The sequence below is a fragment of the Ailuropoda melanoleuca genome, chromosome 8 (assembly GCF_002007445.2).
Source record: "Ailuropoda melanoleuca isolate Jingjing chromosome 8, ASM200744v2, whole genome shotgun sequence".
Taxonomy (NCBI): Eukaryota; Metazoa; Chordata; class Mammalia; order Carnivora; family Ursidae; genus Ailuropoda; species Ailuropoda melanoleuca.
Window position 1 is genome coordinate 128066071 of NC_048225.1, and position 22787 is coordinate 128088857.

Here is a 22787-nt window from a genome sequence, read left to right on the forward strand (position 1 = left end):
TATTAAACTGTGTTGGAAAACTACTACATACTCCCCCAATATGGCTACAATCGAATGACAATTCCAAGTGTTGCCGAGCGTGTAGTATGACATGAATGCTTTTAGATGCTGGTGGAAGTGTAAATTGGTGTATAACCATTTAAGAAAAAAAAAAAAAAGTTTGCCAGTACCTATGAAAGCTAAACATGCCCAGTAACTCCAAAACTGCACTCCCCAGTGTGCCCCCAGCAGAAGTGAGTGTTCGTGGTCAAAAGGCATGTGCAAGAAGATCCACAGAAATGTTTTTATAACAGCTAAAAACTATCAGCAATGCAAATATTTATCAACAGAACAGGTATCTAAATTGTGCTGTATTCATACAGTGGGGTGTTACCCAGCAGAGTAATGATTCATCACAGCTACAGTGCACCATTGAGTGGAAGAAGGAAGCATATGATTGCACCTCTTACAGTATATTATCTGTATGATTCCATTTATATGAAGTTCAAAAGAGGCAAGACTACTGTGTGGTGATAGAGATTAGAGTTGTGGCACATCCTATGTGGAGGAAGTACTCACTGGGAGAGAGGTTGCTGGGAGGTTACACAGGTGTAAAGACAGAAAATTCAGCAAGCTAACTACATCTAGAATTTGTGTATTCTGCTCCATGTGAGAGTCCCCTCAGGGTCACCTGGATAGCTCATTTGGTTAAGTGTCCAACTCTTGACTTCGGCTCGGGTGGTGATCTCAGGGTTGTGGGATCAAGCCCTGTATCAGGCTCTGCGCTGGGCATGGAGTCGGCTTGATTCTCTCTCTATCCCTCTCCCTCTCGCTCTCCCTTCCTCTGCTCTCCTCTGCTCTCCTCTCTCCCATCTCCCCCCCCTTCCCCTCTCTAAAAATAAATAAGAATCCCCCCCAAAATTCTTAATTTATTTTATTTAGTAACCTCTACACCCAACATGGGACTTGAACTTACAACCTCGAGATCAAGTGACACATGCTCTTCCGACTAAGCCAGCCAGGTGTCTCACAAATCCCCGCAAATTTTTAAAACAGTACAGTGTATAATCAAATTTTAAATGTTATGGTGTAGACCAAGGGTCAGCAAACTTTTGGGGTGTGCCAATAAGAATTTACAAAGGCATGGGAGAGGTTTGCTGTAGTTTGCCACCACTAGCGTAGACTAAAAACGCTTTCCAAATTTAGGGGAAAACCGGAATATGTTAGAGAAATGTACATTTGATAAGGATAGGATCCAGGCTAAACCTTGATGTTTCCAACATTGGCGGGGAGGCAGGAATGAAGCAAGAGAAGAAAAGCTGTGGCATCAAACAGCCTGGATTTGAATCCCCTGGTTTTGAATGCAGCTTGCTTGCTATGTGACTGTGAACAAACTGTTTAAGCCACAAATACTTCTGTATAAAATAGGGATCAGAATACCTAGCTCTTTGGGTGGTTCTGAAGGGTAATGAGCTAACCTGTTATCAGTATGACATGGTGGTTAAGATTTTGAAGCCAGACTGCCTTGATTTGAAACTCAGTTTGATTCCCGTAGTTATTAGCTCTATGACTTTGGGTAAGTTACTTAACCTCTCTGTGCCTCAGCTTCCTCATTTAGAAAATGGGGCTATAATACTACCTAATAATAGTGCCTGCCTTTTGGGGACGCCTGGGTGGCTCAGTTGGTTAAGCAGCTGCCTTTGGCTTAGGTCATGATCCCTGGGACCAGGGATTGAGGCCCACCTCGGGGAGTCGTCTTCTCCTCTCCCTCTGCCCCTCCCCCCTGCTCATGCCTGCTCTCGCTCGCTCTCAAATAAATAAAGTCTTTAAATAAAAAAAAAAAGAGAGAGAATCTCTGCCTTTAACCTTCTTCTTCTCTATAGGTCTGTCAATGGAGTGTACCGGATTGGACTGTATGCTCTTAAAGATATGCCAGCTGGTACCGAGCTCACTTACGATTACAACTTCCATTCCTTTAATGTAGAAAAACAGGTAAGCATCATCAGTTCACGAGGGAGGTGGGACTGTACCTCAGGCCTTCTGTGGGCGGTTTTCACCGCACTTTCCCAGGGTGCCGGCTCTCCATCATGGGCTCAGAACTCTGTAGAAGGACACTGCTCGGTCATGTGTGGTCTTCAGTCAGCTCTTCACTTGGCTAGTGAAGAAGTTTTCCCAAAATTTAATCTTTCCTTTCCATGGAAACATATTTGTAATTATTTTACTTTCAATTATTTTCCTCTGTATAAAAATTTCTTGACTGAAACTTAATGTTGGGTGTCCACATGCTCAGACGTTCTGTTTGAACTTGTGAGACTACAGACCAAAAGCATGACTCTCTTTCCTTTCAAAGCAATTGTGTAAGTGTGGCTTTGAGAAATGTCGAGGAATCATCGGAGGCAAGAGTCAGCGTGTGAATGGACTCACCAGCAGCAAGAGCAGCCAGCCTGTGGCTACACATAAAAAGTCCGGACGGTCAAAAGAGAAGAGAAAGTCCAAGCACAAGCTGAAGAAAAGGGTGAGTAATGATCTCATTCCTGGCTTTCCCTGCACAGCTGCCTGGGGGAAGTTACAGAGAGAAGGGTGACAGTGGAGGGTGGGCCCAGTGCTCTTCGAGGGGGCTTCTGATTGACCCTATCTTTCCTGCAATCCAACCCATGTGTTTTTCAGAGAGGCCACCTCTCCGAAGAACCCAGTGAAAACATCAACACCCCAACAAGGTTGACGCCCCAAATACAAATGAAGCCGATGTCTAATCGAGAGAGGTAAAAAGGAGGGTTTCTTGGTTTTGTGTGATTTGCTTGTCACTTTAAACATTACTAAACATCTGTAAGGTTGAGTCATTTCTTTTGTGCAGGAAGTCTTCAGCCAAGAATCAGAGCGTATATAAATTTGGATGGGGGGGAGTATGTCTTTATTTTCCCCAATTTCTAACTGAAATTTAGCGTTTCCTTCAATATGATCATAGGCAAAAAATGGGGGGGGCAGTATTTGCAGTTTCCATGACTTTATCACCACTGTTCACATTTTCATATCCTGTTATAGCGTTACAAATATCACAAAATACCATTTACGTGATTTCTACCTTGAAATGACTGTGGTTGTTAAACCCACCACTAGCCACTAGATCTTGTCATGTGTTAAAAAATTAATGTTTATTTCTATATCACAATTTAGGGTTTTTTTAATATTCTGAAAACAGTTTCAGTATATTTGGTTTCCTTTTTAACCCTGTGTATTAAAAATTAAAAAATTTTTTATCAATCTGAAATTCTTAAAATACTTTAAAGCTTTGTTCAGAGAAGGGTGACATGGGCTTCACCAGACTGCCAAAGGAATCCATGGCACAGAAAAGGTCAAGATTCCCTGCTTTGTTGATACATTAATAGAGCAGTAAAAAGGATCTTTAGTGATCATTTTTGTTCTTCCCTCTATTCAGGTAAGATTCGTCCATGTCAGAAGTAAGCGAAGTAAATAGTGTGTCCTGTGTTTCAGGTTGTCTTGGGACATCTTCCCTGACCATGTGCTCCAGTATCTTAGAGCATTCATCTGCATTTGTAACTTTACTGTCATTTTGGCCCCTTTTGTCCCATATCACTTTGAGTCATAGAAGTTTCAAACTTCAGAGATGATCTAGTCAAGTGGTGTTCTGCTTTGGCTGCATATTAGCCTAGGGAGCTTTTAAAACCTCCTGACACCCAGGCCACACCTCAGATCACTTAAACCAGAATTTTCAGAGTTAGAACCCAGGCATCAGTAGTTTATAAAGCTCCCCAGATGATTTCAGTGTGACCAGGTCAGGAACTATTAAATTGGCCAAATTTTAATTTACTGAGGCCCATAGTTGGAGATTTATCCAGTGTCACATCTGTTTATATGTGCACTAGGGTGGGAACCAAATATGGAATCATCAAATCGTGTAGGGTCCTTGAAGAACACACATAACTTACCTACACTTAGAGGTCTGCGTGGGGTACTGCACCCAGCAGAGTTTGCCCAGGCATATACGTCTCAGACTTCTCTGCCTCTGTCTGCCAGTCTGGCTCTCCCTGTTAGGGCTGTTCCTGAGCCCGTGCTTCGTCTTGGCGTCTTCACTTTGAGTCTGTATACATACTCGGTAAATCTCTGCCTTCAGGTCAGGCCCTTTCAGTTGCCAGAGTTTTTGCAGCTCTTAAGTGGTATTTGCCAGGTATTTATAAATAATAGAGGGGAATGTTTTATGTTATATGGAGGGGGAAAAAAAGATGCAAAACTGAATTATGTTTCCCCATATATATTTTATGATAGCTGAATTCATCTATATTCAGTATATATATTCATTTATATCATCAAAACAATGGTTTGGGGGCACCTGGCTGGCTCATTCAGTAGAGTGTGGGACTCTTGATCTCTGAGTTGTAAGTTCAATCCCCACACTGAGTGTAGAGATTACTTAAAAATAAAATCTTTAGGGCTCCTAGGTGGCTCAGTTGGTTAAGCATCTCAGAGTCCTGGGGTTAAGCCCCGCACTGGGCTCCCTGCTTAGCAGTGAGTCTCTTTCTCCCTCTCCCTCTCCCTCCACCCCTTCGCCTCCTTGTGCTCACTCTCTCTCTCTCAAATAAATAAACGAAATCTTAAAAAATCTTTGAAAACAAGAATTTAATTTTTAAAAAATGGTGCACAGGGGCACCTGGGTGGCTCAGTCGGTTAAGCGTCTGCCTTCAGCTCAGGTCATGATCCCAGGGTCCTGGGATTGAGCCCTGCATCAGGCTCTCTGCTCAGCAGAAAGCCTGCTTCTCCCTCTCCCTCTGCCTGCTGCTCCCCCTGCTTGTGCTCACTCTGTCAAGTAAATAAAATCTTTAAAATGTATATAGAGTGGACATGTAATAAATGCTTATTGAATTAATGAATAAAAGAACTTCCTTCTTTCCTTACAGGAACTTTGTGTTAAAGCATCATGTATTCTTGGTCCGAAACTGGGAGAAGATTCGGCAGAAACAAGAGGAAGTAAAGCACACCAGCGATAATCTCCACTCAGCATCGTTATATACCCGCTGGAATGGCATCTGCCGAGATGATGGGAACATTAAGTCTGGTACGGCCTGGAAATGAAACGCTCCTGTTAATTCCATGATATTGTCTCAAAGTGGTTATTTTAGTTGCTTTCATTCTATTCAATGGTTCTTTTTAGTCTGGACCAAAAAAGTTAAGATCCCAACGTACAAGCATCAATCAGCAGTCACCTGTCCATCCCAGCTGCTCAAGTGCCTAGTCTGTGCTCTAGGGAATAGGAAGAATCCCCTTCACCAGCTTCCCAAACACCACCTACCGCCTGAGAATGTCCAGACATGTGATCTGTAGTGGGTCCCCTGCGTCCCTTCCAACCTGGAAAATAACTTGCATTTGGGTAAATTGTGACTCCGCATGCAGGAGAAAATGACAGCAGTGTAAATTTGAAGACTTCTTCCCCCACATTCAGATGGGCATTATATACACAGAACTTCTGATTTCTGTTCTCTTAGCTTCTTGAGTGAATAATGTAACAGTGCTCCTGAGTTCAGATCTATTGTCCAGAAAAGAACTGACAGCAGAGACACTGGCCTGTCCAAGCTTCCTTTCTAACTGCAAATCGAGTATTCAGAGCAAAGTTCATGACCCTCTTTGAGTCTTTCCTTCTTTCCCTCAGAAGGTAGCAGCATTGTGTGTGTGGGAGGGAGTTTGCTGTGTGGGAGCTTGATCGATGTGGAACTTGGCCTTCTGTCTTACCAGTAACTTGACTGGCATGAAATCTCTGAACTTACATCCCAATTAGGTCCAATCTTCTGGTAATAACAACAAGTACTTCCTGAGTATTACAGGGCAGCGCCTGAGCTCAATACATGACAAGCATTCTCTCATTTAATCTGCACGGTTCCCTCCCAAGGGAAGCGCTACCACTCTCCCGCTTCGCAGTCAAGAAGCTGAGACGCAGAGAGCATGAGTACCTTGCCTAGGATCACGGAGCTAGGAAGTAGTGAAGCCAGAATTCAAACACAGACTCATTTTGGGCGCAGGCTGGCGGCCGCTGTACTACACAGTGTTTGGTCCGAGATCAGAGGCTCGAACGTGCAGCTTCAGTCTCTGTGGTAAACTCAGTGTTTCCTGACGTTTCTTAAAGGAGGGGAGAAAGAACTCCACGATCACTAATCTACTTAATCACTTCAAGGAAAATAGAGCAAATGGCAAGAATCCATGGGGGAGGAGAAGGCCACACAGTGCTCTCTTTTCCTAGAACTGATTTTCACTGTATCGTTGCAGACGTCTTCATGACCCAGTTCTCCGCCCTGCAGACAGCACGGTCGGTTCGAACAAGACGGCTGGCAGCAGCAGAGGAAAACATTGAGGTGGCGCGGGCAGCCCGCCTCGCCCAAATCTTCAAAGAGATCTGTGATGGCATCATCTCCTACAAAGGTGACCACACTCACCCCAAAGTCTTTCCCTCAGCTTTCTGTAAAAACCTGCCACTCACCCTCACGTGAGACACCCAAGACCGAGAACGACTGACCAATCAGGGCGAGGGATTTAGGAGGTTTACTTCATTCTTCCTTTTGTCAGAGTGTAGAATTTACAGGACTGGTTTTGGTCTTCGGGAGTGTTGATAAAATCTACTCCCTTGATCTATGCCAGTCTTTGGTATTTATTAGAATTTTACCATAGTTAAGTACAATATTTAGAAATCACATTTTTTAGCTATAGGATAGAAAGAACAGGGCCCTGTCTTGGATGTAATTTACCTGAATGAGGCAGTGAATTAGCAATTTAAGGAAAAGAGTGTTATGAACATATGATTTCAGTGTTTCTTAACCTTTTTTTTTTTTTTTAACGTAATCTCTACACCCAATGCGGGGCTCGAACTTGGAATCCTGAGATCAGAGTCTCATGCCCTGCCAACCAAGGTTTTAAAGGATTTCCTTGCAAACACCTTTACCACCACTCCTTTCCTCTTTCAAGACATCTTTAGAGTATGTGTTAGTGATGGTGGGGAAGGAGAGTTTTTAATTTGGGGTAGGTAGTGTGGTAATACATGTGGCTTTTTCTGGCCAGGAAATTTGAAGATGTTTAAAATAAGAGATTTTAACAAATAATTGCAGCTTTTTGCCCTCAACTTTAGCCTAGCTCTCCCTCCCTCTCCCTAGATTCTGAGTAATTTGGTTTCCCTTCCCTTTTCTTTCTCTGTCTACTACTTATCTCCGAACTTTAAAGGCTCTTTGCAGTTTTGTTAACCTAAGGGTACAGAGAAGAAAGGGGGAATCAGCCTGTCCTAATATGTAAAGTTTTGTGGCACCTGTTCTCTTTCCATTCTGAAAAAGTCACATTCCCCATTGCCAACCAGGCCCGTCTGATCTAATGCGAAACTGCAGCCAGTATGTCTACATGTCCCTACATTCTGGGCATGAAGTAACAGGCTTTTTCTGTCACTGTAGTAAGTTGCTAGAAAGCAGGGTAGCCTGTGAAGATTCCTCAAAAAATTAAAGATGGAAGGTCATGATCCCAGGGTCCTGGGATCAAGTCCTGCATCAGGCTCCTTGCTCAGCAGGGAGCCTGCCTTTCCCTCTGCCTGCAGCTCCCCCTGTTTGTGCTTTCTCTCTCTCCCTCTCTCTCTCTGACAAATAAATAAATAAAATCTTTAAAGAAAAAAAAATAAAGATGAAGGGGCACCTAGATGGCTCCATCAGTTGAGTGTCTGATTCTTGGTTTCAGCTCAGGTCATGATGTTTTGATCTCCAGGTTGTGAGATCAAGCCCCAAGTCATGCTACACACTCAGCATGGAGTCCACTTGGAATCCTCTCTGTCCCTCTCCCTCTGTCCCTCCCTGCCCCACCCTGCCCCCGACCCCCCTTTGTACTCACTTCCCTCTCTCTCTCAAATAAATAAATCTTTTTTTTTTTTTTAAGATTGTATTTATTTGACAGAGAGCATGAGCAGAGGGAGGGGCAGAGAGAACAACAGAGGGAGAGGGAGAAGCAGGCTCCCCCACTGAGCAGAGAACCTGACGCAGGACTCTTTATCTCAAGGCCCTAGGATCATGACCTGAGCCAAAGACAGACACTTAACCAACTGAGCCACTCAGGCTCCCCAGTAAATAAATCTTTAAAAAAAGAAAAAGAGGGGCACCTGGGTAGCGCAGTCGTTAAGCGTCTGCTTTCAGCTCAGGGCGTGATCCCGGCGTTCCGGGATCAAGTCCCACATCGGGCTTCTCCGCTGGGAGCCTGCTTCTTCCTCTCCCACTCCCCTGCTGTGTTCCCTCTCTCGCTGGCTGTCTCTCTATCACATAAATAAATAAAATCTTTTAAAAAAGAAAAAGAAAAGCAAAGACAGGAATACAAAAAAATAAATAGGTAGAAGTACCGTATGACCCAGTAATACTACTGAGTATTTACCCAAAGAAAATGAAAATACTAATTCAAAAAGATACATGCACCCCTGTGTTTTGTGCAGCATTATTTAGAATAGCCAAGATTTGGAAGCAGCCCACATGTGCATCCATGAATGAATATGTAAAGAAGAGGTGGTATATACGTGCAATGGAATATTACTTGGCCATGAAAAAGACGGAACTCTCGCCATTTCTAACATGGATATACCTACAGGGCATTATGCTTAGTGAATGAAATAAGTCAGACAAATACTATGTGATTTCACTTGTTTGTGGAATCTAAAAAGCAAAATGAGCAAAAGATTCTTAAATACAGAGAACAAACTGATGGTTGCTGGAAAGGAGGGGAGGGGATGGTGAAATAGATAAAGGGGTTTAAGAGGTACAGACTGGGAGTCACAAACTAAATAATGCACAGAGATGAAGAGTACAGCATAAGCAGTGTAGTCCGTAATACTCTAATAACTTGGTGTGGTGACAGGTGGTGACTGCACTTACCATGATAAGCGTTGAGGAATATACAGAATTGTCAGGTCACAATGGTGTGCACCTGAAACTAATATAACGTATGTTAACTATACTTAAGTAATAAAATAGGATGTTTTTAAAGATTTTGTTTATTTCTTTATTTGAGAGAAAGGGAGCTTACGAGTAGAGGAAGGGGCAGAGGGAGAGGGAGAGAGAGAATGTCAAGTGGACTCTGCACTGAGCGTGGAGCCCACACAGGGCTCAATCTCACAACCCTGAGATCTTGACCTGAGCTGAAATCAAGAGTCGGAGGCTTAACCGGCTGAGCCACCCAGGTACTCCATAAAACAGAATTTTTAAGAAGAAAGTAGGTGAAGTAGCAAGTAGCCCCACAGCCTGAAACGTTTTCATAATATAAAGTAACTCTGTTACAAGAAAATATTCCAGAAAATATTTACAGTACTGAATTATTCATTATCTGGAACTTAATTGAATCCAAACCAACAGAATAATATTAACTGTGGTCCATTAACAAGAACTAGAAAACATTATTTGGATAAGACGTTCTTTGCTTTAGTAAAATTTGTAGATCAGGGAATTGTCCTCAGCAGCCTTGCCGCTTCAGTAATTTCCCATCTCTCGCTTTTCATGTTCCAGGCCATCCTGAAAGTATCTTCCCTGCCTATAAGTACCCACATTTCTGAAAAGTACTGTACATTTCATGGTCAGGCCTCAAAAAAAGCTTAGATTTTTTTTTCCCCTAACTTCTAATTTTGGGGCATCTACATTTTCAGTGAGGAGTTAGTACGTGCCTCTTTTGTATCACATAGTCCTTCTGAACCTTGCCGTCTTTTGCAGATTCTTCCCGACAAGCTCTGGCAGCACCCCTTTTGAACCTCCCCCCAAAGAAAAAGTAAGTTCACAAATGTGGGAATCATGTGAGTTTTCAGTCAGTGTTGAGTGTGCCAGATTGACACCCTGGCTTTCTGCTCCAGGAATGCTGATTACTACGAGAAGATCTCCGAGCCCCTGGACCTGGCCACCATAGAGAGGCAGATCCTTACCGGCCATTACAAGACTGTGGAGGCCTTTGATGCTGACATGCTCAAGGTGTTTCGGAATGCTGAGGTACTTACACCGACTTAAAACATCGATTTAAGAAGTTTGTTTTGAAGAGGAGGTGGGCAGGGATAGATGGACTAGACAAGGGGGTGAGCTAGACAGATGGGGGTGGGCTAGACGGGTGGACATTAAGGAGGGCCCTTGTTGTGTTGAGCACTGGGTGACATACATAAGTGATGAATCACTGAATTCTCCAGAAACCAANGGTGGGGGGTGAAGCTAGACAGATGGGGGTGGGCTAGACAGATGGGTGGGCTAGACAGATGGGGGTGGGCTAGACAGATGGGGGTGGGCTAGACAGGGGTGGACATTAAGGAGGGCCCTTGTTGTGTTGAGCACTGGGTGACATACATAAGTGATGAATCACTGAATTCTCCAGAAACCAATATTGCACTATAGGTTAACTAAAATTTAAATAAAAACTTGAAGAAAGGGCGCCTGGGGGGCTCAGTCCGTTCAGCGTCTGCCTTCAGCTCAGGTCATGATCCCAGGGTCCTAGGATCAGGTCCCAGGTTGGGCTCCCTGCTCAGCGGGGAGTTTGCTTCTTCCTCTCCCTCTGCCCCTCCCCCCTGCTCATGCTCACTCTCTCTTTCAAATAAAGAAATAAAATCTTTTTTAAAATTAATTTAATAGCTTTTTTTTTTTAAGTTATTTGAAGGGAGCTATTCTAGAAGCTTAAGATTTTTACCTTCCTTCAACCTTTATATTTCTGGCTAAGAAAAGGAGCAATTTTTTTTTTTCCAAGATTTTATTTATTTATTTGAGAGAGAGAGAGAGCACAAGCAGGGGAAGCTGCAGAGGGAGAGGGAGAAGCAGGCTCCCCACTGAGCAGGGAGCCCGATGCGGGGCTCGATCCCAGGATCTTGGATCATGACCTGAACTGAAGGCAGACGCTTAACTGACTGAGCCAGCCAGGGGCCCTAAAAGACAACAATTTTTATTGAGCACTCTTTGTGAAAGGGTTAGGTGTACTAGATATTGTGGAATCTTATATAATAAAGACACTGTTATGACTAGAATGAAAGGTTAAATTTTACTCCCTAAAATTTTTGTAAAAACCTAATTTAGGGGGTGCCTGCGTGGCTCAGTCAGTTGTCATCCGACTCCTGGTTTCAGCTCAGGTCGTGATCTCAGGGTCGTTAGTCCCACATTGGGGCCCACGCGTGTGTGTGTGCCCACATTCTCTCTCTCTCTAGTTGAGTGGATAAATCCTGGGGGGAGGACAACCTTATTTAGTATTGAACCTTTGTATTTACATAATAAATTTTACCACACTTAAGTCATATGTGTAGTTTCTTTCCTCAAGACAATAAATGCGTGTGAAATACACAGAATTATGTATAGTAAGTAGAAATAAATCTGAAGGATCGAATTGAGGGGAATTAGGCTAATGGGTGGTAGATTAGGGGAAGCTCATTGATGAGAAGGTGGCCTTGAACTGATTTAAAGAAGATGGAATATTGTATGGTACATAGAAAAGAGGAAGCTTTTCAGTGATTTTGAAATACCTTGGAGAGGAATTGGAAGGACAAAAGGAGCTACAAGATAAAGGAAAAATTGAGGTGAGGACAGAAACGAGAGAAAAACAGACAAGTAGAAGAATTAGATCAGTCCTGAATTATAACACGCTTTCTACTGAAACCCAGTTTCCATATCCAAAGCTTGTAGCTCTGTCCCCAGCATCTGCCAGACAGTCAGTGCACTTGTGATAATAATTCATATTCCGTGCTCACTGTGTGTTTGAGCTGATGACAGTAAGGCCTGTGGCTGAGTTGAATGACAGAGCAACAGGGCAAATGGGAAACCATCATGCAGATTCTAAGTTTTATTCATTTTAGTTGACACTTACTGGTATTGAAAATCTGTTAACCAAAATGGATGAACAATGAAAATCCTACTGCCTCCTCCGGGTGTGTGTGTGTGTGTGTGTGTGTGTGTGTGTGTGTGTAGCTCTGCCCCCAACATGGGGCTCAAACTCACCACCCTGAGATCAAGAGTCACAGCTCCACCAACTGAGCCAGCTGGGTGCCCCTCTTCAGGTATATTTAAGCCACATTGAGAAGACCAAACAGGATTTCTTTTTCCTGCTTTCTTCAGAAGTACTATGGGCGTAAATCCCCAATTGGGAGAGACGTTTGCCGCCTACGGAAGACCTACTACAATGCCAGGCACGAGGCATCAGCCCAGATTGATGAAATTGTGGGAGAGACAGCAAGTGAGGCCGACAGCAGCGAGACGTCTGTCTCCGAGAAGGAGAACATGCACGAGAAGGACGACGATGTGATCCGCTGTGTCTGCGGCCTGCACAAGGATGAAGGCCTCATGATCCAGTGCGACAAGTGCATGGTGAGGCCCAAGCAGGGCACAGGCCTGCTTTTCAGGGGTGTGGCGGCCACATGTGACAAGGCCTCTGTGCTTGGCTTATGGGCTCTTTAGGAACTTGAGTTCTACCGTGGTTTCTTCCATTCTGCACCAGATGGCCTTTCTCCTGTTTCGTACCTCTGGCATGTTCCCCTTCCCTTCCTTTCCCACCCGTCCTCTCTGCCCGCATCCCACTGCGTGCGCCTCACATCATCTGAACCGACTAGAACGCTCCTGTGCGGGACAGGGCTTGACGCCAGAACAGCGTCAGCGTTGCCGCGTTCTTCAGGAGCATAGTGGACGGAGCTCCCGATGGAGGAGTGTCTGAACCCATCCCCTACTGAAGGGGAAGTGGAGCTGAGAGGAGCGGGGTGTCCAGGGCGGTCAGGAGGCTGGAATTAGGCAACAGCCCGGAGAAGCATGGTGTGACTAAGGCCTCCACGTGGCCCGGTCACTGGGGTGTGCCGCCGAGTGAGCACCGGCGTGTGCTGTGCTCCTTCATCCTCCCGTTCTCTGACCAGCTCCTCACTTCCTTTCCCGCTTGTGTGTAGTACGGACCAGTCAGCGTGCGTGTGTTCAGACAAGCTCTTCTTCTTTTTCCCCCTATTTTAAACCATTTATCTCTAATTTCTCCCTCACCCACTTAACCCTTAGTTCCCTTTGGACTTTACTACTGCTAATTCTTTTTCTGTTTTATTCTTAGCCCCCAGCACTTCTCTCAGTAAGTCTGAGTCCCCCTCCCAACTGCACTCTCGTCCCCACAGGTGTGGCAGCACTGTGACTGTATGGGGGTGAACTCGGACGTGGAGCACTACCTTTGTGAGCAGTGCGACCCGAGGCCTGTGGACAGAGTAAGCTGCCCGCTGGTGACCCTCTGATCTACAAGTAGGAGATGTAGCACATGGTGTCTTACCTGCTTTGCTCCTGGTGCACTGAATTTCCTTTAATAAGTCACTCAACCTCTCTGGGCCTTAGTTTCTTACACTTTACACTAGGGTAATAATTCTGCCCTTTCTTTTCTCAAGTGTGTGGTCAAAGGGGAAATAAAATACTTAGAAAATTGAGGAAGCAATGGTACTATATAAACACTGTCAACTGTCCATGAAAGAAGTACTTGTGAAGTCAGAACTCAAGTACACAGGTTAGTCTTAGGCCCACTTTCCAGGAGAGACAATGGGTTGGGTAACTTGCCCAAGTTACAAATGGGTTTTTGTCTTGGTTCTGTTGTGTTTATACATGTGATCTCGGGCAGGTCTCCTCTGTACAGGGAAGTGTTTTAGGCAGTATTTCTTAACAGCAGTGTTGTCATTTTCAGCGGACATTTCTGTGCTCTGAGGGATGTGCTGCAGAATGTCTGGCGTCCCTGGCCCTTGGGCACTAAATGCTGGTGGCCTCCCTGAGTCCTTGTGACAGTCACTGTCCCCCCTCACACATTTTCATGCTCCCCAGGGACTGCAAGAGCAGCCATACTATTAATGCCTCGTACGGCTAGTTTATGTACTTGGCCTGTCAGTTTTGTTCTCTGCCTTCACTTTCCCTGTTCAGCTCCGGCTGCTTTCATCTTTGTGTACACGTGTGTTGTGTTGAAATGACCAAACAGTAAGTCTTAAATTGGTTGCAAATTCTAGGTTTGAGTTCTTTTCCTCTTGAATGGAGATCAGTAGGCTGGTGTCGTAGTCCTAGCCCTTACCATTTGCTTTCCGTTCTTATCAGGAGGTACCCATGATTCCTCGGCCCCACTATGCCCAGCCCGGCTGTGTCTACTTCATCTGTTTGCTCCGAGATGACTTGTTGCTTCGTCAAGGTGCGCATACACAAGCTGACTCTCCCTTTCTGAGTGGTGGGAGTGTCTGCTCTCTGCGTAATAGTTACTGTCACCACATGACGTTTCATAGCAGTTGAATATGGTTGACCCTTGGACGATGCAGGGTTTAGGGGCACCAACTCCCCCCCACCCCGCACAAAAATCCACATACAACTTTTGACTCCACAAAAACTTAACTGCTAATAGCCTGTTAACCAGAGCCTTACTGGTAACGTAAGTAGTCGATTAACACATATTTTGTATGTTAACATGTATTGATATATTGCATGCTTACACTGGAGTAAGCTAGAGAAAAGAAAATGTTAAAATCATAAGGTTTTTTACATTATATCTACAGTACTGAACTGTATTCATCCAAAAACAAAAAAAAAAAGTCTGTGTATAATTTGACATGTACAGCTCAAACCCGTGTTGTTCAAGGGTTAACAGTACGGGTTTTGTGTATCCTCTAGTTCTTGGGCTTCGTACATTTCCCCGCCACCAAATAAAACTAATTTGGAGAGACCAGGATGTCATAAAGCTAATTCTAGGACTGAGAAAAACATACAGGATTCCAAGAATTGGAAAGGTCTTCCCTTGGGCCACTCTCATAGTCCGGAATTGATGACCATGGCTGTTAGACTGCCAGTGGTAGCTCTCTGTATCTGTTGTTTGTTTTAGACTTTAAGCCCTTCCATATAGACCTTGGGTCAGACCAGTGGACACCTCACAGAGTTCACGCAAGCATCATTGAACTTGTCCTGTGCCTTCCTAGGCGACTGTGTATACCTGATGCGGGATAGCCGGCGCACACCTGATGGCCACCCAGTCCGCCAGTCCTACCGACTGTTGTCACACATTAACCGAGACAAACTGGACATCTTCCGCATTGAGAAGCTTTGGAAGAATGAAAAGTACGTGTTTGAGGTCCTCTCTTTCTTCCAGCTCTGCCCTTCCAGCACAGAGCTGAATATTGCCTAGGATCTTGCCAGGCGACTAAACCTCTCCCTTTCTTCCTTAGAGAGGAACGTTTTGCCTTCGGTCATCACTACTTCCGCCCCCACGAGACCCACCACTCACCATCCCGCCGTTTCTATCACAATGAGCTGTTTCGGGTGCCACTCTACGAGATCATTCCCTTGGAGGCTGTGGTGGGGACCTGCTGTGTCCTGGACCTTTATACGTATTGTAAAGGTAAGTGACCTAAGCTGCTGAAGAAATGACCTCGTGTCCCTATTCCTTCATCTGCTGTTGCCACTCCATTCTTACTGTCTCTGATAAAAGATTGTCCCAGGCTAGCTGTGAAGCTTCAAAGAGCTATATTTTTTCTTCTTTTAGCTAGAGCTTGGTACTCAGTAAATGGTTTGTTTGTTTGTTTTGTTTTGTTTTTTAAAGATTTTATTTATTTATTCGACAGAGATAGAGACAGCCAGCGAGAGAGGGAACACAGCAGGGGGAGTGGGAGAGGAAGAAGCAGGCTCATAGCAGAGGAGCCTGATGTGGGGCTCGATCCCACAACGCCGGGATCACGCCCTGAGCCAAAGGCAGACGCTTAACCGCGGTGCCACCCAGGCGCCCCTCAGTAAATGTTTTTTGTTTGTTTTTTTCTTTTTTTTTCTTGATAATAAATGTTAATTCCCCCCTTTTTTAAATTTTTTTAATTTTTTTAAATTTAGTTATTTCTTAATAATATGTACTCAGCATTCTATTAGTATCATCACAAGGCATGTTCTTCCACCCACCCATTCCAGAATCCCAAAGGCCATATCAACTCTGGACATTAAACAAACCCAGAAAGTACACTAGCTTCCTAAGCTCCGTGGTTAACAGTGTAGGCTGTGGAGTCAGACAGTTATTTTCAAATTCCAGCCCCACCACTTTTTACTTGTGTGTCTTTGGGCAATTTACCTAACCTACTGGTAGTAGGGATTAGTACCTATCACAGTGTTTTGTAAAGATTAAATGAAGTAATCTGCAAAAGCCCATGCCCAGTTTGGGCTCACAGTAAAAGCTCAGTGTGTCCAGTTGTCACCATTAGTGAGCTCGGCTGCCTCGCCTTCTCTCTCGTAGCAAATAGTCCAGAAGAATATGTATTCCATTCAAGCATCGGCCGCTTGGGGCTCCATGATTCTGGGGACTTCATCCCCCAGTTATAAAGTGCTTATTTCCAAATATGCTCCCCTCATTCATCCTGCCTTTCCTCTCTCCTGACATCCCCACACTCTGCTCTGTGTTCCCTCCCAGATTCCTGCAGCACTTGGATGAGCTGCCTGTCTGGTTCCTTCCCACCCTGTGACCTGCCCTTACACTCTGAGATACACACACACCCCTCTCCTTTTCCAGCACTGCTGTCTGGGGACTCTCCTTTCTTCTGCGATCACCAGATGCCTCCCAGCGGTATGGGCTCATCTCTGGGCAGCTCGAGCTCGAGGTGAAGGAGGGGAAGGCAGGAGGGTTCTTTAACAATATGTGAACTCCTAGGGAGACCCAAAGGAGTGAAGGAGCAAGATGTGTACATCTGTGACTACCGGCTGGACAAGTCCGCACACCTGTTCTACAAGATCCACCGGAACCGCTACCCTGTCTGCACCAAGCCCTACGCCTTCGACCACTTCCCCAAGAAGCTCACGCCCAAAAGAGATTTCTCAGTAAGTCTCCTTCCTCTTACCTGTCATGTCAGGGCAATGTAGTTCATGCACAGAATTCCTCGGGTAGGAACCTTCAGTCTCTCTGCTGCTTCCTCCTGTGAGTCCATCCCAAACTCTAGGAATCTGTCTCTAGTTGGTTTTTTTTTTTTTTTTTCTTTTTTAAAGTAGGCTCTGTGCCTAGCATGGAGTCTGACACAGGGCTTGAACTCATGACCCAGAGATCAAGACCTGAGCTGAGATCAAGAGTTGGACGCCCAACTGACTGAGCCACCCAGGCGCCCCTGTTTGGGATTTTTAAACAGCATAAATACATTTATTCTGCATTTCCTGGCATGGGCTGTTTCTGAGCAGGTTGTTGATATCCATGTTATAGTCAGGTTTTCTTCTTTTTTCTCTCCCTTCTTTACAGTCTTGGCCATTGAGCTCCTAGTGTAGTTTTTTGTTGTGTCTTCATATCCATAATTTTAAGAAGCAAGCAGAGACAATAGCAAGAACCCTGAGAAGACTTTGGTGAAAATAATTCAGGGCTTTTTCCTTATTTACATTTAAAATATAAGACACCATCATTATATAAAATGTGAAAAGTACAGAGGCATTAAGAAGAAAAAATTGTAGGGGCGCCTGGGTGTCACAGCGGTTGAGTGTCTGCCTTCAGCTCAGGGCGTGATCCTGGCGTTGTGGGATCGAGCCCCACATCAGGCTTCTCCGCTGGAAGCCTGCTTCTTCCTCTCCCACTCCCCCTGCTTGTGTTCCCTCTCTCGCTGGCTGTCTCTATCTCTGTCAAATAAATAAATAAATCTTTTTAAAAGAAGAAGAAAAAGAAGAAACTGTATATCATCCCACTACCCAGAAAATAACCACTGTTTACATTTTCATTTCTTGCCTTTCTCATGTGTTTTTTCTTTAAATTGTTGTGAACATACCCCTCCAGTTCTTCTGTGCCGTACATCAGTCCACAAAGGCTTTGGACATCCATCCATCCGTCTGTTTGCTGTCATGAAACTCTGGACTAAGCTACTCATCCTTGACTCCGCTTTTTGTGGGCTTCTCAGAAATTGTGACCATCTTCCTGTAATGTTTAGAAACCATCTAACCAGAAAGCAAACTTTATGTCCCTGTTTTTCCTATAATTGTTTTTGGATTTCTCTAAACAGTATTTATTTTATATTCTCTCTGCCCACCACCAAGCCCTGCCTCTCATCTAAGCTTCTTTGGTCTTGCTTGCTTGGGCAACAGCTCACAGGTTCACTTTGAAGCCCCAACCTGAACTGCTTAAATGTTGGGATGGGGCAAACGGGACTGGGAGCCCATCCCTCTTACTGTCATCGTAGGCTTTCAAGACACCAAAACCACCGTGGCCTTACAGACGGACAAAAGGACTGACCTTCTGCCCTTAAAACACAGCCACCCAGCTCGGAAAACACAGCCACCCACCCCTGTGTTTTCCTTCCCTCCCCAGCTCCTTGGCTCGTCTGACCCAGCTTCTGCGGTACGCTTACCACTTCTCTTTCTTTGCAGCCTCATTACGTCCCAGACAACTACAAGAGGAACGGAGGGCGGTGAGTCCCCTGGGGGATATGAGGACAGCCCTTATATAAGGAGTTGGCCAACAACTTGAGTGGAGTAAGAGCACCACCACCGACCCGCTCGACCCACCCCCTGAGGGCTGGGGACTCTGTGACAGTGGCCTGTCGCACCAGCAGTGGTTCGGAAGCACTGGGTGTCAGGAGGCTCGGTCTGCTGATGGAGCTTTAGTCGGGGGCAGGGAGGGAGACTCACAAGGAGTAGAAACAGAAGAATAAGATTTGGAACAGAACTCTAGACAGGTTCGGAAAAGTCTCCTTTTTCAAGCTTTTCCCATGACCCCAAGGTGTCTCAGTTCGTGGGACCTGTGTTGAGGACCTGCTGTCAGGAAGCTGTTCGCGCGGAGTTTCCACCGGGCATCGTGGGCGCACGGCTTGTATTTGTGTTGGTTTGGTAGGGTCTTGTTCTGAGAGAAGGAGCAGTGAAGGCTGTCCTTCAGTGTCCTTTCCTGGTGGATGGGCGTGCGCCCACCGCGGCACTGACCGTGAGGGCAGCGTCCTGGGTGATGCACGTGAGGACAGAGTCGGGAAAAGCAGACGCCCCGTGCAGATTCTCACTGTAGCTGGGACCACAGGCATCACGAGGCTGTGTCGTACTTCTCTGACGACTAGCTGTGCGGTTTGACCAGCTCTGGGATAGTGTGTGGACTCCTGAAAGAAGGAAAACTGAGTTTTGTAATTAGAAAATAGATTTTAGGAAAAGGTAGTGATTCGTACAAATAATAATACAGTGATGATCGGAGCCAAGGCTCCTAAGAGCTAGACTCAGGATCTCAAGCCAACCCGAGGTGCCTCCCTCTCTCCCTTCCCCTCTGGAGGGCCCTGCACGGCCTCAGTCGAACTGCCCACATCCCTCTGGCAGGTCATCCTGGAAGTCCGAGCGCCCAAAGCCACCCCTAAAAGACCTAGGCCAGGAGGATGATGCTCTGCCCTTGATTGAAGAGGTTCTGGCCAGCCAGGAACAGGCCGCCGACGAGCTGCCCAGCCTGGAGGAGCCGGAACGGGAGGGGGCCCCTGCTGAAGTGGGCGAGAGTGAGAAGAAGCCAGAGGAGAGTGGTCAGGGGTCTCAGCCGGCCTCTACCCCTGAGGAGCGGCGGCACAGCCAGCGGGAACGACTCAACCAGATCTTACTCAGTCTCCTTGAAAAGATCCCTGGGAAAAATGGTAAGAAAGAATCAGGCTCATGTCCAGGGCTTAAGATAAAGGGGAAATTAGTGAGGACGGGATGAAAAAGAACAACTTACCATTACTTGCCCAGGATGGAAAGTGTTCTGTGAAAATGTCATAGTTCTTTGACGGGCCCCGCACAGGGTTCCATCCTGGGAAGGGGACTGTGGGCGGTGAGAGCCCCCGCCCCCCAGAGAACTTCTCTCCTGAGGCTGGAGGAAGGCCCGAGGTGCTTAGAGTTCAGAAAAGGAGTCACTGGACTCCTGTGACCTCCTTAGAGCTCAGATCTGGAACGTGGAGCAGGGGGGTGGTGTTTGATGGGCCTCCTTGGTTCTGTTTTCAGCCATCGACGTGACCTATTTGCTGGAGGAGGGGTCAGGCAGGAAGCTGCGAAGGCGCACTTTGTTCATCCCAGAAAACAGCTTTCGGAAGTGAGCCTCAAAGGAGAAGCTCGAGCATCTGTGATCAGTGGAGCTAACAGTCCTGCCTCTTGTCCTGAGTGTAGACAGGGGTGGGGAGGGTCCGTCCAGCAAGGGGAAGGGGCCATGTCGTTGACATTAGGTACTTAATAAACCTTGGAGCTAGTGGAGAGGAAGGGGGTCTGTCTAAACAGTTCAGTTTAACTTGTTTTCCTCTCCACCGCTTCACCCGGAGGGTTCACAATGGGAGGAGGATGGAACACGGGGTGGCCGGAGCCTTGTGGTACTTCATAGCACTCGCCCCTGCCCCCAGCTTGGGTCTTTCTGTGTCATCCTCTGGTCCCACAGGCACTGCTGCCAGGCTGATTCCTATACCCAGGTGTCCCTCCCAGTCCGGCAGGAGGGGGTCCCCATCCCACCCTGTCTCTTCTCTGTGGGCTCCAAGAGCTACCCCAGAGACCTCAGACAGAAACAGTACCTGGGGCCTCTTTCCAGATAGATCCTTGACCAGGAAAGTGTCTCTCTCCTTTCTTGCCCAATCAGGTCAAAGTAAAACATGAACTGACAAGTCAAAGCACTTGTATCTGCTGCCCTTTTCCCTACGCCTCCTCCCCGGAATGTAATCATGGAATAGGGAGGGCCCCCATGGGGTCAGAGGGCACAGGACTTACTGTCATGATTTTTGTTTTAACCTTCATAACCTGCCGAACCTGTTTTCTTCTAATGAGAAGGCCGGGCCCCCGCCTGCACATGTGCTGTTCACGCGCTGTGGCTCGCGTGTGTCTGCCGTGCCGGGCGAGCAGAGATGCGTCTCAGAACAGACTCCGTGCAGAGGCTCCGGAGACGTGGCCTCTAACCCACACAAGTCACTACACAGACTGCGGAGCAGTGTTCACGCTCAGAGGACTTGTCGTGAGTGCGCGTCATCAGTTTAAACACTACTCTCGTCTTCATTACACGGTCCTCAGTGTCCGCCTCTTAAGAGACAGTGCTCGCCTCACCCGTCCTGTCTCCTCCAGCCTCCTGGTGACAGCAGCAGCGGGAGGGACGTCAGGATGTCTCCTTCCTTCCCTTTCTCTTGGCCAGAAGTTACCAGACAATACTGTCTCTTTAAAAATAAAATTTAAAAAGCTTTGCTTTGTTGTCTTCTCAGACACACATATGCATATACGTTTTAGATGTTCTTATAAGAGAAAAGATGGTTTTTAAATGTGCCAAGTTGTGTGTGTATATATGTATGTATGTATGTATGTATGTACATATCTGCTGCGCGACTAGGAAGCAATACAGCGGTAAACACGTCCCGTCACTTCTCTGACCCCGGACCAACGCTGTCCTCACTGTACATTTCCCCGGATGATGACGACGCTCTGACTTGTTTAGGTAGAAACATTGACGCCTTCCATTCCATTGAAGCTTTTTTTCTTTTTCTCCTTTCTGTGTCAATCTTGAGGGAAAAAAAAAACAAAACAAGAGACAGGGGATGCCAAAGATCCCCTTGAGCAGAGAAAAAGCAGAATAAATATTTTATTAAAGAAAAAAGAGAATTAAGAAAATAGTTTGGAGTATTTTCTTACTGTAGAGAAGCACTGTACATTACGATGAGACCTGGGTATAAGATACTCACGTGTGGAGCTGGAAACGTCGCATGTCCACGCCCGTCCAAGTGGTTTCTTTTGGTTTTCATTGCAGGGAGCTGGGTGGGAGGGAGGTGGGAAATAGGGGCACTTTGGGGGTCTCCTTTTAGTCAAAAAGCAGGAAAATGACAAGAAAGAGATTAAAATTCAATATTTCCTTGAATAGTGTTAAACACTAAAATTTTAAAAAAGACAAAAAAAGAAAAAAGAAAAAAACTTTGTAAAATGTGAGAACAGAAGCAAAAGACACTACGCTCTGTCATTTTATCTTTCTTTTGTTGAAAGACTAAAAACTGAAATGTTTTTTAGACAATCAAATGTTAGGTAAGTGCAAAAACTTGTTTTTTCTTACTGGTGTAGAAATTAATGCCTTTTTTTATTTTTCGGTTATTTTATAATAATGAAATAAAAAGAACCCCCTAGCTGCCAGGCGGGTTTTGGTGTTTGAAACGCGGGGCAAAGCACTACATCACTGCAAATAGATCCAGAGTTAGTGTGCATGTCTGTAGGCTGTGTGATTGCGGAAAATATAAATGCTGCTAATATATTTCCTTTTTACAAAAGCATATCTAAATAGATGATTGTTTTGATGTTAATCTTTGTAAATTATGTATTACCAATTTTAACATTGGATGTAATTGCATAAAAAGCTTGCATCTCAATCCTTGAAAGTCTAGTATTAAATGGAAAAAACTTTTCCTAACAACAGAGTGGTGAGCTTGCTGTTTTTTCCCCTTTCCTGTCCTCCATTTATCTTCCAGGATCTCCTTCCTCCATCGTGTTGCCAAACAGATCTTTTTAAAAACCACATCACTGGCACCCTGGGCCCCCGCAGGGGCACACTCACCACTGTTAACTAGGGGATAAAGCCCTTTCCTCAGTCTTAGGATCTTTTTGGCCGGAGCCCAGCCTAACCAGTCAACAGAGGAATCATCTGTCCTCTGCACACATACACACGTCCCTCAGTCGTCTTTGTGAACAGACCCCAGTCTTGGCAACAGTAACTTCAGGCCCCTGTGTCAGACCATTTCCATCCTAAGCAGCTTACATGTATTCATTCGTTAATCTTCACAACAGCCCTTTTAGGTAGGTCCCCAAACCCAATTGTATAGATGAGGGAACTGAAGCAACACGAAGGTTAAGTACTTGCCCAGGATCATCTAGCTAGTTAGATCAATAGTCCTCATGATAACCCTCTGTAGTTAC

General features: G+C 45.6%; 1 protein-coding gene across 4 annotated transcripts in view; it reads left to right on the plus strand.

Moving 5' to 3' along the window:
* The window catches only part of ASH1L (ASH1 like histone lysine methyltransferase), a 176245-nt gene extending 153958 nt beyond the window's left edge, over window positions 1–22287 (plus strand). For all 4 annotated transcript variants that reach the window (XM_034667483.1, XM_034667485.1, XM_034667484.1 and 1 more), the window contains 16 exons: window positions 1863–1971; window positions 2330–2494; window positions 2647–2741; window positions 4893–5050; window positions 6253–6405; window positions 9699–9753; window positions 9836–9968; window positions 12060–12308; window positions 13088–13174; window positions 14037–14127; window positions 14903–15041; window positions 15149–15321; window positions 16609–16775; window positions 18294–18334; window positions 19221–19522; window positions 19869–22287. In XM_034667483.1, the coding sequence (XP_034523374.1) occupies window positions 1863–1971; window positions 2330–2494; window positions 2647–2741; window positions 4893–5050; window positions 6253–6405; window positions 9699–9753; window positions 9836–9968; window positions 12060–12308; window positions 13088–13174; window positions 14037–14127; window positions 14903–15041; window positions 15149–15321; window positions 16609–16775; window positions 18294–18334; window positions 19221–19522; window positions 19869–19960 (2209 nt within the window). In that variant the 3' untranslated portion in view covers window positions 19961–22287. The remainder of the gene's footprint in view (window positions 1–1862; window positions 1972–2329; window positions 2495–2646; window positions 2742–4892; window positions 5051–6252; window positions 6406–9698; window positions 9754–9835; window positions 9969–12059; window positions 12309–13087; window positions 13175–14036; window positions 14128–14902; window positions 15042–15148; window positions 15322–16608; window positions 16776–18293; window positions 18335–19220; window positions 19523–19868) is intronic.
* The last annotated feature ends 500 nt before the right edge of the window (window positions 22288–22787 follow it).